General features: G+C 49.7%; 1 protein-coding gene across 1 annotated transcript; it reads left to right on the top strand.

Moving 5' to 3' along the window:
• The first annotated feature begins 936 nt into the window (after positions 1-936).
• Positions 937-13,794, top strand: LOC114054935 (refilin-A-like). Its single transcript, XM_027878525.1, has 3 exons — positions 937-1,456; positions 9,881-9,990; positions 11,688-13,794. Exons 1-3 carry the CDS (start codon positions 1,088-1,090, stop codon positions 12,019-12,021), a joined length of 813 nt encoding a protein of 270 aa, XP_027734326.1. The 5' UTR covers positions 937-1,087; the 3' UTR covers positions 12,022-13,794.
• Positions 13,795-14,330: the final 536 nt, after the last annotated feature.

The following is a 14,330-nucleotide window of genomic DNA, read 5'->3' as shown; positions in this document are numbered from 1 at the left end:
AGAGAGAAAACATGATGAGAAAAACACAGCCAAGGCTGTGGACAAGGTAACATTAGCATCAGCCAGTTATTGTGCAATAAACGACCATATTGGCTTCAGCCAGCCTGACCTGTTTAACCGCTGCTGGTTCCCCGAACCCTGAGGGTTGATATGGACTCCACATTCCTCTCAGTGCTGGCAGTGCCTCTGGCACATGATGCTCCTCCTGGCAAGAGGCTGTGCTGGGATTTGGGATGCCCTCCCATGGTGTTTATGGTTGTCTCGAATGCATGATGGCTGGGATGGGGAGGCCACGTCCTTGGTAGCAGACCAGCAGCTGTGGAGCAGAAGGAAGAGGTGTGAGGGTGCAGGAGGAGGCACGAGGGCCACCATGAGGGTATGGTGGCACAGGGACCAAAACTGCCACGGTGACCCCGCTGCCTTGGTGAAGCCACCCTTTGCCACCTCAAAGCAAAGAGAGATGATGGTTCTTGAGAGAGTCTCTTCCCTGGTGCCCACACACCGCAGCACCGAAGGGAAAAGCTACTCTGGGGATGCGGGGGTGAAAGAAGGGCGAAAATCAGAACTGAGGGGAAAATCAGACATAAGTGAGGGAAAACTCTGACAGCAGTGAGGGAATGAGCGGGAGGGAAGCCGCAGCCCTGGATAGGATGGGATAGGCGGGTGGGTGAGGAAGCCCTTCTCCCGACGCCGGGAGGGACGGAGCGGGCGGCGGCGCCGAACGCGCTCCGCGCCTGGGAAAGCGCCCGAGACCGTGTGGCCGGGGCAGAGCTGGGGGGCCGGGGGAAGGGGAGGGCGCTCCCCGGCTCCCTCCCACCCTCTCCGGATAAATGGGCCGCCGGGAGGCGGCGGGCGGGCGGTGCAGCGTGTGGAGGAGCGCGGCGTGTCCCCATCCCGTCCGGTCCCTGTCCCGTCCCCCGTCCCGCCCAGCGCTCCCTGCCGGCGGGGCCGCCCCGCGTACACGGCCGCGTCCCCGCGGGGCTGGGCGGGGGGATCGGACTTCGCCTTCCCTTCCCGGGAACGCCTGACGGGCGGACAGGGCCGGGGCCGGTGGAGGGGAGGCGGCCGGGGCACGCCGGTCCGGCCGATGCTGGCGCTGCCCCGCGCAGCTCCGGGTTCCAGCGGGCTGGTGGCGGCGGTGGGGACTCAGGGGGGGCCCCCCAGCGTCCCTTCCCCTTCCCTCCCTCCGCGGCGGGCGGCTCTGGAGGATTTTCTCCCGCCGCGGCCCCCTCGCTGCCCCCTAGACATGGTAGGTCACCTCCAGCTGCAAGGGATGGACGAGAGCCTGAAGGAGAAGAGCCGGGAAGGCTTGCTGGACAGCCCGGACTCGGGGCTGCCCCCCAGCCCCAGCCCCCCCTTCTACTCGCTGTCGCCCGGTGAGGGCCGGGCAGGGGGCAGCGGCGGTGCGGACCCCCCGGCCCCGGGGCACCGGCGAGAGGCCAAGGACGGCAAAGTGGTAAGAGCCAGACCGGGGCACCGGGGTCTGTCCTCTCCGGGCCTCGTGGGGGGAAAGGCTGGCAGAGCCCCGGCGCGGGGGACAGGCAGGAGGGCTCCTGTGACCGCTGCCGGGACGCCCCTGGCCGTGTCCCCCCGCTGGTGGCCAGGGGCTCTCGGGCTGCCCGTGGCAGCTGCAGTCCGGTGTTGGCACCGCCGCTGCGGTGCCAGGCGAGGCTTGGCCCAATGCCAGGCGGGGTTTTCGGATATGCTCACAAGAGTGGTGGCAGTTTGGCTGGGCAAACTCCTGATAACGGTGTGGGAGCTAAACCCAGGTCTGAAACAGGCTCCCCTGCCTTACCTTCGTGACAGACAAGTGTAATTGCTCCTCAGTGACACTGTGCTGCCTGTTAGGTGCAGGTTGGAGCTGCATCCATCCGGACCGAGGCAGGGGCGTCTGGCTCCCAGCCATCCTGGCATCCCACATCTGTTTTGTGAGGAGCGCGAAGCCTCCTTTGCTGGAGCCCTGGCTGAAAGAAAGAACAGCCCGTTAGCTGGGGCAGGGTACGGATGAGTATCTGGGGTGTTGGGACAGGGGCTGGGGCAGGCCGCATCCGCTGCCCTTTGCTGGAGCAGAGCTTTTTGGAGTGAAGGGTTCGCGTTCTGACGGCCGAGTGGAGCGGGAGTAGTGGTTTGTAAGCTCAGCTGGCAGAGCACAGCAGATTTCAGTCAGCCTGATGCAGTGCCAGCGAAGTGGTTCACTGTGAACTACGATTTGGGTAGATTTATTATGACTATTATTCTCTTTTATTTGTTTATTTCTATCCCTGGGCTATGAAAACTGTTTTTAAAACACAAAGTTCAGAGTATAAGCAATGGTGGTGGTGGTTTTTAAAGGATGATGAAAGTTCTTCCCTAGGGCTCTTTAAAATTTTTTTAAACATATATAAAAGATGTGTATTCAACACAGTTAATTGGCTTCTATATTGAATAGAAACTGTGGCACAAATCTTTCTGTGAGAAAAATTCATCTACCTATGGATCAGTGACAATTCAAAGACTTCTTCCCCATAGAAACATTTTGCACTGACTTCTCACATGCTCGTGCACTTTCTCAAGTTCTAAGGCTATTTTAGCATATTATTGAAAACTACCTTTTACTCCTGAACATGCCAAAGCCTTCCCCCATGAACAGTGACTCCTCCTCAACAGACTGCAGTGGGGAGGCTGTGAGGTGTCATTGCAAAAATCAAACCTCAAAACCTTCTAATGCCGTGGTTCCAAATATGGAGACTTACCTGCAGATGCCTGGGCGTGTGTGGCATCTTGATGGGACTGTTTATGTACAAAGAGTTACCCACACACCTCTGATTTGGCAGGATCAGGCTGTTGCTAGGTGTCTGTAAAATAAAATGTGGGAGGAAGGTGAACGAAGGCTGCTGGACCAGAAAACAGCTGGGGTGGAGGTGTCTGCAGAGCTCTGTAATAGGGATATGACAGTTTCTGTTCCAGTAGTATGAGAGTTGGCCACCAATCCACTCAAGAAAGCCCTTAGATATCGAAGATGAAAGAACACGAGAAAATTTATTTCAGCTCATGGGCTATTAGGACTGAGAGTTTTAGTGCTTGACTCCTACAGGGGAAAAAAGTTATTCCTGTGATCTGTGTAAGGCAAAATTAGGTTTTCCAGTTATTTTGATCATAAATCAATATTTTACACATTTCAGAGAAACTCATACTGTAGATGCTTTCCAATTTTGTATCACATTCCAAGCCCTAGGCTCCTGCTCTTAGGGTATGGGTTCCATACATTGGGGGTATTTTCATGCTTTTAGGAAGTAGAGGAAGTTGCAGGAATCCAAACACTTGGACTGTATTATTTGGAGTGGTGCTGGACTGTGCTCTTTAACTCTGTTTAGTGCACTGCAAAATAATGAAGTAAGTAGGAACTTTCACTCTATTTGATTGTACAGAGAGTTTCACTACTTCTCATTTCCACCCTGCAAATACTGTGCTCGCAGCTGTTGTTAAAGCAGGAAAAATATGAAGAGCGTTGCTTGCTTCATACTTCTAAATTGCAGTGTCTAATTAGCTTTAATCTTGCTGTTTAACAAGGACTTGCAGATCTATGAGCAGTTATGCAATCCATGAATGTGCTTCTGTTTAACTCTACTCCTCTGCAGTTCATCAGAGCATGCAGAATTGGCAAATCAATAATTGCAGCTATTTGCACACCAAGAAATGCTTTTTTAAATTGCCTGTTATATTAGTGTTTGCTTTGCTTACAAACACGACGGGGCCAAGAAGGCAGCCTGCACTCTTTGTGTTAGAATACTATAAAACCATATAGAAACTCAGTAACAGCCAACGTTCCAGTGTGTACAGTAACAATAAATTGCTGTCAGGTGAAGAAAACAACATTCCAGATCCGCGGGAAGTATTTCATACTATTCTTTGCTGCAGAACTATCAAACCACCAGTCTGAGCCCATTTGGTTTATTTTGCAGTCAGCCTATTTTGCTCTCCAACTTCACAAATTTGTTACAGAACTTTTCTGCTCATGCAGACTAAAAGGAGATTGCACGCCCTTATCGAGGACTTTCTTGTGTTTAAAATCTGTCTCTCTCTGCTCTGTGTTATTAACTGTGACTCTGAAAAAGTAAACTCTCTGCTCCTTAATAAGCACAACTTTGTTTCAAAGACAATGCACCATTTATTCACATTTAACCAGCCAATTTGGGAACAGCTTTGGGATCCAAGAAAATATGAAAGGCAATTTAGGGCCAGAGTCATAAATACCACAAGTTCAACACCATTTAGGGACTTTTTTTTTTTTTTCGTTTTACTTGCAGTGCAGGAGAAATTGGCTTTTATTTCTTCAAATAAAGTCCATATAGGGAATTTGTCAAGTGTTTTGTGCTTAAGTGCAAATATCCTAAGGAAAATAGAAGGTGACTTTTACCTAGTTCTGCCTCTTAAATCTGAAACATGATTAAATTGATTCTTATGACTTGGGTTACTGAATTCTCTAGGCTGTGCCCATAAAGTTGGGCCAAAAGGAACATAAATACAATGAAATAAATCTCTAATAATATGCACAAAGAAGCAGTTGCTGAAAGGGTAGGGAATGAAATGGCATCAAAGGAGCCAGATCTGTTTAGAGCTTTCCCTGTTGTTGTTGCCCTGGGATATAGTTTTAGGCTAAAACAACTGCTTTTGGGGCTGTATTGAAATAAATGCTTTGCATTCATCAGCACAACTCCTGATGGATATTGAGGGAGATCAGGATCACATTCATCTGCAGAACTATCAATCGTACCTTCCTGAAGCAGCAGACTTTGTGTTCCTTCCCAACAGTGAAGGGAACTATTGTCACTGCAACAAGTTCCTTTTCTTTGAAAGGCTTTTGAATATTTGTGCATTCAACCTGCCTGACTGAGCACTGACTTTTGTGGGACTATATCCTAGTGAGTCAGCTGCAGGGATTTAGGAAATTTCTACTTACATTCAGGAGCTTGTTGGACAACAGTGTGGTGCCAGAATCAATCTCGTGTAGTGGGAGGAGTTTCCAGCTTCATCTCAAGCACGGAGGAGACCTTGTCCCTTGGCACAGCCTTCACAGGCATGGTCACAGCAACGGGGTCCATGCCAGAGTGTGTGCAAACCCTGTTGGATTTATGGCTGATATTAAAAAAAACACAACAAACTCAGAACATCTCCTCCTAACATCCTAACCAACAGAGCCCTTGGGCCACAGAGCCAGCGTCTTGTCCTGTACTGGAAGTGCCCCGGGAAGAACAGGGGGCTGTCCTGTAGGGGGTGAGTGGGGAACATGGCCACCGAAGGATTTCCAGGCAATATGTAACTTCCAGACCTGCCAGCACCTGCAGAGAAAGCACACCTGAGCACCCCAACCTGAGCCAGCTTGCAGCCTGCACATGGGGCTGGTGATGTGATTCTCCAAGGCCACGTGGGTCCCAGCAGCTCTGGGGAAAGCCCCGGGCTTGTGTGGGGAGCAAGGCACCCATCTGGCACTGCAGCAGGGCTTGCCTCAGGGGTTGGCATTGGCAGCCTGGCATCCTGACCCACTTCTGAACCACTCCCATGGGGCCGGATCCTGCAGGAATTTCCCCGGCAGGGGTTGCTGGTGGTTTCAGTTCCATACCTGTGGCCTCTGCCTGGCAAGGGCTAACCCCATCTGCCTGCCCCCTGTCCCTCAGCTCCATCCAGTTCTGGACATGCACCCACTCCTCTTCTTCCTTGGTTCAATGCCAGCTGCAAAGGAGAGGAATGGCCCTGGGCCTCACCTGATCTGCAGACTGTTGACAGATGTCCCTTCTGGGCAGATCAGGGAAATGGGCATCAGGATCTCATCATCTGCTCTGAAAAATGTGGCTGTGATGGCAGACATCTAGGGTGATGTCTTCTAGCTGTTGAATTTCCATTGCGTCCCTGCGTAACCCTGTGGACAGTAAGCAAAGCAGCACACATTTCCCACTTGAAATAAAAGAGGGAGATAAGCAGGAAAGATGTAATTCTTTGAAATAATAAAGCCCTGCTTTCTACCTGAGGTTTGCATTTACTGTTATCACCTCCCAATATAATCTCATCCGGCTCTAGTATAAATTACTCGTAATGTGCAATATGTGTAGATATGGGGAAAATAAATGGTCTGTTAAACAAATATTGCTTATCTTCCAGAGCGGAGAATGTAGATGTGCATCAAATAACTCAGCCAGATCTTTCATTATAGCTGTAAATAACAGCTGAGTAAAGTGACATTTTCATGGACCTGACATGTTACCATAGTGGGAAAATGTGGTGAGAGATTTGCTTATGCCCTGGCTAACTTAGGAGCTGGGAATTTGGGAAGCTGTATCCTGTTTGTAGCCCTGACACTCGGAAAGCCGTTTCCCCTTACAGTCCCTAGAGATCTAATGCCACATCTTAGTGCCTTCCACATAATGACCGTAGCAAAAGGAGTCGGTCAGTTCTGGTTCTGCGTGCTCTCTGGGGAAACGCTCTGGAGGTTTATGTATTTCAAATCACATCATTTTCATTTCCTTTTTGTTGCTTTGCTGCCTGGAATTTGAAAGCTAAAGGAACAGTCAGTGCTGTCGTTTAGCTGTAGGTTGAATTCTGTTCAGCAATCAGTTTTATCTGTGTTTATCTATCTGCTACTTGCAGGAAGCAGAGTTTAGCTGCCCAGGCCGTTACATGCCTGAAAGGCATCAGAGGGAAGAGGCAGAGGGAAAAATGCAGCCGAACAAGAAAGCATTTCAACTTTTTAATAATACTGTAACTCTTTGCTGGTTGAAACAAATTATGTGCTGGAAAGGAAATAAAAATAATAACACATTTACTGCTTAGTAGTCACCTTGGATCTGTTTTGAGGGCACAACGTGTGCACATGGGGGTCACTGATCTCTCCAGTATCCTTCCTTTCCTCTCCTCAACCTTCCTGGACTACCAGGCTACCTCCTGTCCCTGCATGTCCCTGCACAACCTGACAGCGTTGTGGTGGTTTTTGCAGAGCTGTGTCTGGTGAGTACCAGCACAGCTCCAATTACTGGGGACAGATGAATCAGGTCTCCACTGCAGTGTTCCAGGACAGCAACCCTTGGATAGACAGACCTCGGCTGTGCATCCCTGGTAGACAGCCTGGTCTAAAGTGATGTGGGCTTCTCCTCTTCACCATCAGTGACCCCCAGTAGTGGCAGCAAGCTCTGCTCCCTGCCAGCCCATCTGTGGTGCTGGGCAATACAGAAACCCACCTTATTTGTGAAGTGTCCAGAGATCACTGAGTGATTGCTAGAAACGAGCCAGGGATCATCATTTTTGCAAGGGAGCTCAGCAGTCCAGTGCTCCTCTTCTTTCAACCATTCCTGTGCAGAAGAAGAAAGAACTGAGTCCATATTTTTTTGACAGGCAGAACATCTTTGGTTTGTTTTTGCCTTAAAACAGGTTGGAAGGAACTGGTGTCAAAGTCTTGCCAAAAAGCCAGCTTTTGACACGTGCCAAGCATATAAAATTTCAACCCCAAAGACAAATCTTCTGGAAAGCTCACGTCCCCTGTTCCTTGCTTTCCAGCTCCAGGTGAGGTGCAGGAGCCGACATTTCAGAACATCATTGGAGGGGAAACAAAATGTCACCTGAAGTGCCCTTCAGTCCCTGCTGTGTAAAACCTGTGCTTACTGTTTAGTGACCCCTTCATGCTGTGCAAGCAAATCAGTTGCTGTTTGTTGAGCACCCTGCAGCGTCCTACAGATGATCTCTATTTTTAGGCCATGCCTTGTAAGTTATTTACATCTTCCGTGTGCAGACTTCCAGGTCACTTCAAGGTTTCTGACCTGCAGCAGCTCACAGTACTACTCCTGGAAGATAAGTGAGAGTCTATAATGGTATTGACAGGCAGTAGAAGTTCAGGCTTTGGCTTGCCAGTGTCCACAGTGTGCCAGCTAAGCCACAGCAAGGACCTCGCCTCCCGCATCCTGGGGATGTTTAGAGCACATTTAGTGTCAGCATTTGTTAGCGAGAAGTGTGAAGACTTGTTTGCCTGGAAGCACTGAAAGGGCTTCTTTGAAAATGCTTCTTTAGAGGAGGGACACGAATTCCCCAGCCTGGCTTCCTTTGCCAGTTCAAGCACTCTGCATCTCTCTGCAGGTGAGCCCCCAAAGGGCAGCCTGCCTGCTGTTCACAGAGCCCACGAGTGCATGTCCACATGGTGTTTGACTCCTGCACCCCAATGAACCTCTCCTCGTGTACAAGATGTCTTTAGAAAGAGCTCTGGCCATGTGCAGACTGTTAAAAGCTGGATATCTGCACCCTTGTGAATTGAGGCTTGTCTGATGTAAACAATTCACATTTCAGAAGCAAAGAGCTTTATTTACGACCAGAAGGGCTCCCCTTGCCCTCCCCTGTTAAGAGTGTTGAAAGCAATCCAGAAGTGAATTTTGCCTTTTGGGCAGTGTTTGGTAGGAAGGGTAAACATGTATATGTATGTACATATTTTTGCCTTAGCCTGAGGTGGAAAGTCCAAGCCACTAGAGAAAACCAGACCTCACCTAGTGGGAGCTGAGGCTTTTGAACCCAGCAGGGCTTTGCCAGTTAGCACCAGCTTGGGGCACACTCTGCTGAGCATTTGGGGACCTCCACAATGTACAGGGCAGGACACAGGCTGCAGAACCTCTCCCCGTGCTGCCAGTAGAACCAGGTCACAGCTCCAGTGTTGTCTCTTGTGCCACCCAACCAGAAGATGCTGGGGAAGGCCTGGGATGAGCAAGCCAACACAAGAGCTGTATCCTCAGCTACTGTCAGTGGGTTCTGTGAGTCCTGAGATGATCTTGCTGACTTACGTGGGTGAAATGTGGCTGTGATTGTAGCACATATGGCCTCTGCATGGCAGAAAGTAGAAAACTCCATGAGCTATTCATCCATTTAGAGACCCTGCACAGAGGCTGCCAGGCATCTCCTTTAAAGAAAACCCCTGTCCCTGTGTGTCATAAATATCTGCTGACAGAGAAGTAGTGGCAGGGACTGAAACATGCAATGACATTTTTCCAGGAGGGCAGGATTAGGCTTAATTAGCTGCTGGGCTTAGTCCAGGCACCAGACACAGGATCTCTATATGTGGGAACTGATGTTTAGGAGCACTTTCAGTATAAAGAACTGGGATCACTCATTTTTGTGGTGGGCAGAGGAGCTTAGGCTGGACTGTGACAAGTTGTCATAGTAGTAACTTCAGGGTGCAGTTAGTCTTAAAAATCCAGGTTTTGGTGTCATGAATTGGAGCAGCTCCATTCATTATAAACTCCTGGCTTGAAACTGGTTTCCTGCATTGCTGAGGCCACAAGGTGCCTGAGTGTCTCACCCCACCCTCAGCTGTGCATGGTTAACTAGAATATCCCTTGGAGCAGGAGAGCCATTTTTGGCACAGAGATTTCAGCAACAGCAAGTTTCCCACTTCCTCTGCTGGATCAGTGTAAGATATGTATATATACACACACACATATATATATACACATATAAATATAAATACAAATACACATCTCATTTAAGTAGACCTATATTCTTTAAATCAGCAGACTTAAGCCCTGTGTCTGTGTTAGGTCAGACATAGAGCACTTCTCCATGCTGGTGCACTTCGAGTGTTTGTGAACTTGTTAGTTCATAATAGTAAAGGTAATACCAGGGCTAAAGAAAACCCCCAAACAATTGCAATTCCTCTAAAAAACAAGAAAGGAAGTGGGAAAAGAAGGGCCAGATTTCAACAAACAGATACTGCAGCATGAAGTGCCAGAGATCTGGGCAGAGTCACATACCTGGGAGGTGTTGGTAGGTGAGGGCAGTCCGCAGCATCGCATCAGCCTGCTCAGCTGCCAGCCACAGCACTCTGGGAACCTCATCTGCTGTGCTCCAACACTTGCTGTGCTCTCCTTCCCTGCAGATGCCTTACCTGCTCCTGAACCCGTCCATGCCAGAGATAAGGCCTCGAATGCACCCTGTGTTTTTTGGAGAAAGCATTGAGGTCAGCCCCGAGCCCGTTCAGGAAATCAGGTACAGATGGGATTGGGTGGGTAGGTGGGGATTTCTGTGTTTTTCCCCGTGCTTTTCCTTCTGCCAAAATTAAAATGTGTTTACAAATGGGAGTCATGGTTATTTTGATGGGAAGGGAGGGACAGGTGGGAGAGTAAAGCCTGAATGAAAGACACTAACAGCAGCAGAGGTGGAGGGGAGGAGGCAAAAACTGGGGGGAGGTTTTAACAGAAGGCAGCTTTCCTTCCAAGGCTATGAGACAAAACCATTAACATCTGTAGGCTTGATAGCTCCACTGATTAATCTGATGGTCTTCATACTGTTCCCAGATGGCTCGTATCTTGAGAAGAAGCAACACCCTTATAATTGGCACCTGTTTTTGTTAGCCCTTGCGGCAGAGAAAGCAACATTAGACCAGCCCATAGAGACTGAATGAGCTCCTCCTAGTGAGGAGATGGTCCCTCAAGGCGGTGATGGAGATGTTTTGCCCTCCTGTGGGGCTGGTGGATAAACACCGGTCTCTGCTCTTCTTTTCCTCTTTCGCTGGTGTGGAATGTACTCCGAAAACAGCCTGGAGCAGTTACACACAGCTTGGGGCAGGGACAGTGGGAGGACTGTAAAGCAAATTCCCACCTCCCTCAACCTATGCAACGTCTCTCTGGAAATGTACCCCAGTAAATCTCTGCTGGCTGAGGAACTGCCAGCGGGCATGTTTTTATGGTGATTACATCTGAGTCGTGTTTTATGTGTGCTGAATGACTTGCTTACACCCTGGCTGTGCAAAATACATTACAGCAGCTCAGATTACACTCGGGGCACAATCAGTCAGCCCCCCTCCGGGTGGAGGTAATGAGGAGCACACACCCAGCTTTTAATCTTTTTTACGTGGAGCTGCACATTCCTTGGCTGCTGATTGCTAGAGGAGCGTTTGCGGAGCAGGGAAAACCAGTGAAAGTCCTGCTGTTCCTCGTGGCTAGGAATTCTAGGGAAAACCCTTTACGTGGCCTGCTGTCCCTACGTCCCTTGTGGATGCCTGCAGAAAACAGGCAGGGCAGGGATATCCCAGGTTTTGTGGATTCTTCCTGTGGCTATTCAGGTGGTCACTTTGAGACCAGTGGCATGGGTATTGGGCAGCCGTAGCCTGCAGTTATGCTGTTGCTTTACCTGCCTTTTCACCATTGCTTGGATTTTCTGTAGGCTCCAGCAAGCAACCTCACCCCTCATCTCCCAGCAGGCTGATTTTAGCCAGCTTGGGCATCTTCGTGCTCTGATGGCGAGGCACTATAAAGAAATAAGAGCAACACACAGCCTTGACAGCTCAACAAGTCCATTACAGGGTGTTTGCCTCCAGTGTAGCTCTCAGGGCTGACCTGAGGTCCCAGTGGAACCTGTGGAGGAAACCAGAGGAAGAAGTGGGTGGCTTGGAGCCTATGCACCAAGGTGTTTTCTGCCCTGGCAGGACCATGGTCCCCTGTGCACGTGCACTGCAGAAATGCTGAGATGGATTCACAGCAAGGTGTGGTTCCACCAAGGTTCACCAGAAGGACAGAGTCCTCATTTGTCCCTTGCTTTGGGTTGTAGAGTTGGCATCAGCCCCAGTGTCTGTGCAGTAAGAGATCATAAACATTGCCAGCTTCAAAGGGTTAGAGAAGAGCCCTGCCTGTCTTATCTCCTTTGCTGCGTGGGCTGTGTTCCTGATACCTTGCTGTCCTCCGTAGGTGCAATTCCGAGGTGAAGTACGACTCCGAGAAGCATTACCGGGACGACATTTTCTACGGCCCCATCCCCACCGTCACCACCTACAGCGAGACGATCATCGCTGCTCCCAACTGCACCTGGCGGAACTACAAGTCCCAGCTGATCTTCGAGCCCCGCCAGAAGCCGCTGAGGTTCCAGAGCACGACCATCATCTTCCCCAAGCGCGCCAAGAACATTTACCGGACCACCCTCAACTACAGCTTGGGTTGTGCCAAGCGTTGGTTCGCTTCCAGCGTGCAGCTGGAGCTCTGCGAGGAAACCAGCCCGTGCGCCGTCTACAGCGAGACCCTCTGACCCGCCCCGGCGACCGCGCGACCGCCGGGAGGCCGCGGCCTTCGCCGGGTCCCTGGCTGGGCCTCCGTGGATGGCGACTGAACATCAGTGCCTGGGGAACACCTCGTCGTGGGTGAGGCTGAACTGGCTGGGAGGAGGCTTGCAGGGCACAGCATGGTTTCGATCAGTGAGAGGGGCTGGCTTGTATTTTGCGACATTCCTGACGTTGTGGATTTCTTTTTTTTTTTTTTCTTTTTTTCCCCCGAGCGTATCTATTTTTGATTTGTGTTTAGATGAAATCAAGATGACCAAGGAGCCTGTTACCCGTAGCAGAGCCCAGTGAGCTCTGTAGGTCTCATCTAGCACATAGATGAGAGTCACTGTAACATTCTGAGCTATTTTGATCTCTGCAAAGGGAAGACCAACTGCGGAGTCACCGTCTGGTCAGCCCGGCATACACCAGGCCAGGTCTCAGAGCTGAAGTGCAGAGGAGGCTGTTATTAATACATCACAGCTTGCTCCAGCAGCTCATCTGAGAGGGAGCCTGCAGTATTACACCGCTGCAGTCACCTCAGGCCCAACTTCCTGGGAGGAGTGGGGACTGTCACCCCAAGAAAAAGGATTAAAACAGGCGCCCGGTGCTCTTGCGAGCAGCTTGGAGGTTTGTGTACCATGGCAAGGCACAGCACAGCCAGGGGTGGGAGAAAGGCCTGCTCTGACCCAGCCACGTCTTCTGTGAGCCCAGCCAAGAGTAAGCAGCAGAAAGTGAGGGAACTGAATAGCTGAAGGGCTGGTTTCTAAAAGTGAGCAAGTGATTTAGGAGCCCAGTGCCCTTTTCCAGAAGTTTTCCCAGTCCAAGTGTGCTGTGCTGTTCACTGCCTTGAACACCCAGTTTACAGGGATCTTTAAGCACTTGCAACCCTTCTGAGTTTTGGGGAATGGCACTATTGCAGGGAAGAGCATAGGGCAGGAAGATGTTCTCTGGCTTCCAAGAAGCCCAGGGCAGGGTTAACTCACCCTCTCTGTAGTTTCCATACTTGTGGCATAGACGGCTTTGCTGACTGTGGAAGAGCAGCCAAACTTTAGAGCTTGAAAAGCCCAAATCAGTCCAGGTTTTTCTAAATCATCCAGGCTGTAGCAGTTCAGTAGGTACTTCACAAACAGCTGAGCTATCTCTGCAAAAAGGACCAAGAAACCACTGAGTGAACAGGAGTCAGTACAGCCGTCCTGAGGTAAACCATTCCCCACTCGTGAATCCCATTTCCTGGTATCCCTTCACTTTGCTAGCTTGCTGAAAATCTGCGAGAGCCTGGATTCCCACAAACATATAACTTTCGAAAATAGCACGGAATTGTCTCCAAAAATCTTACCAAGAATTCTTGCATGTTGCTCAGACTTAGAAAATAACCACACAGCTCCGGAAATTAATTTCCAGCTTTCCCTCTTCTAAACTTTCCATTTTGTTCCTGACTTGCTGTGAGCCTGATGGAGTTATTTCAGAACGCAGCTGAGCAGCCAAGTCAGAAAGCCTATTAACAATGTCAACAAGATGTAGCTGATTGCCCAGAACAGTTGACGCACAAACCCACAGAGATTAAAATAAAAAAAGTCCGAAAAACTTGAAAAAATAATAAAAGTAAATAGTGACTTATAAAGATACTCTTTCCATAAGCTTCAAAAAGCAGTTGGTAAATGTGACCAGAACTGTGACCTTTATGAAACAGAGTTCTCTTGTTTAAAGTGAAGCACAGTTTTTCCACCAGAGGTAAATATAAAGTCTTTATATGTAAACTTAAATCCTGACAGCTGAAGCATCATTAGTACTGAAGGATGTGTGTTATGGCAGTGATGAACTCTTCTTCTCTAGCTGGGAGTTAGCACTTGGTAGGGAGAAACCTCTCAAAGGATTTTCCAAGGCTTCCACCTACTGTTGAATTCTTTACAGCAACGCAAACAGGGATTATATTTGTTATTGGTCAGGCTTTGCTGTCACTGACTGTCAGCATCAAAGCCTGGAAAAGCAACATCTGCCTCTGAAGGGATTGTTATGCCTGAAGCAACCCTTCTCCCCAAGGCACCAGCAAACATGGAGTTGGCTTAGGCAGCAGGGAGGTGATGTGAGGATGAACGTGGCCCCGGTCCCAGAGCAGTTAAGTTGGTGATGCACTTACTTGCTAGTTCATCTTGAGGTCTGTCCAGTTCTCCAGGTGTTGGTGAACGAGCCTTGGGACTGGGGGAAATACCCACCTGCCTTCCTGGACACACATGAATGCTCTGGAGGGCTCATTCCACCCATCCAAGAGAATCTGTACAAAGGGGGGGCAGATTTC

The sequence above is a fragment of the Empidonax traillii genome, unplaced genomic scaffold, assembly GCF_003031625.1.
Source record: "Empidonax traillii isolate 1590-97213 ecotype Southwest subspecies unplaced genomic scaffold, ASM303162v1 scaffold43:size1863611, whole genome shotgun sequence".
NCBI lineage: Eukaryota > Metazoa > Chordata > Aves > Passeriformes > Tyrannidae > Empidonax > Empidonax traillii.
The sequence above is the reverse complement of the archived record's forward strand: the minus strand, read 5'-3'. Positions and strand labels throughout refer to the sequence as shown.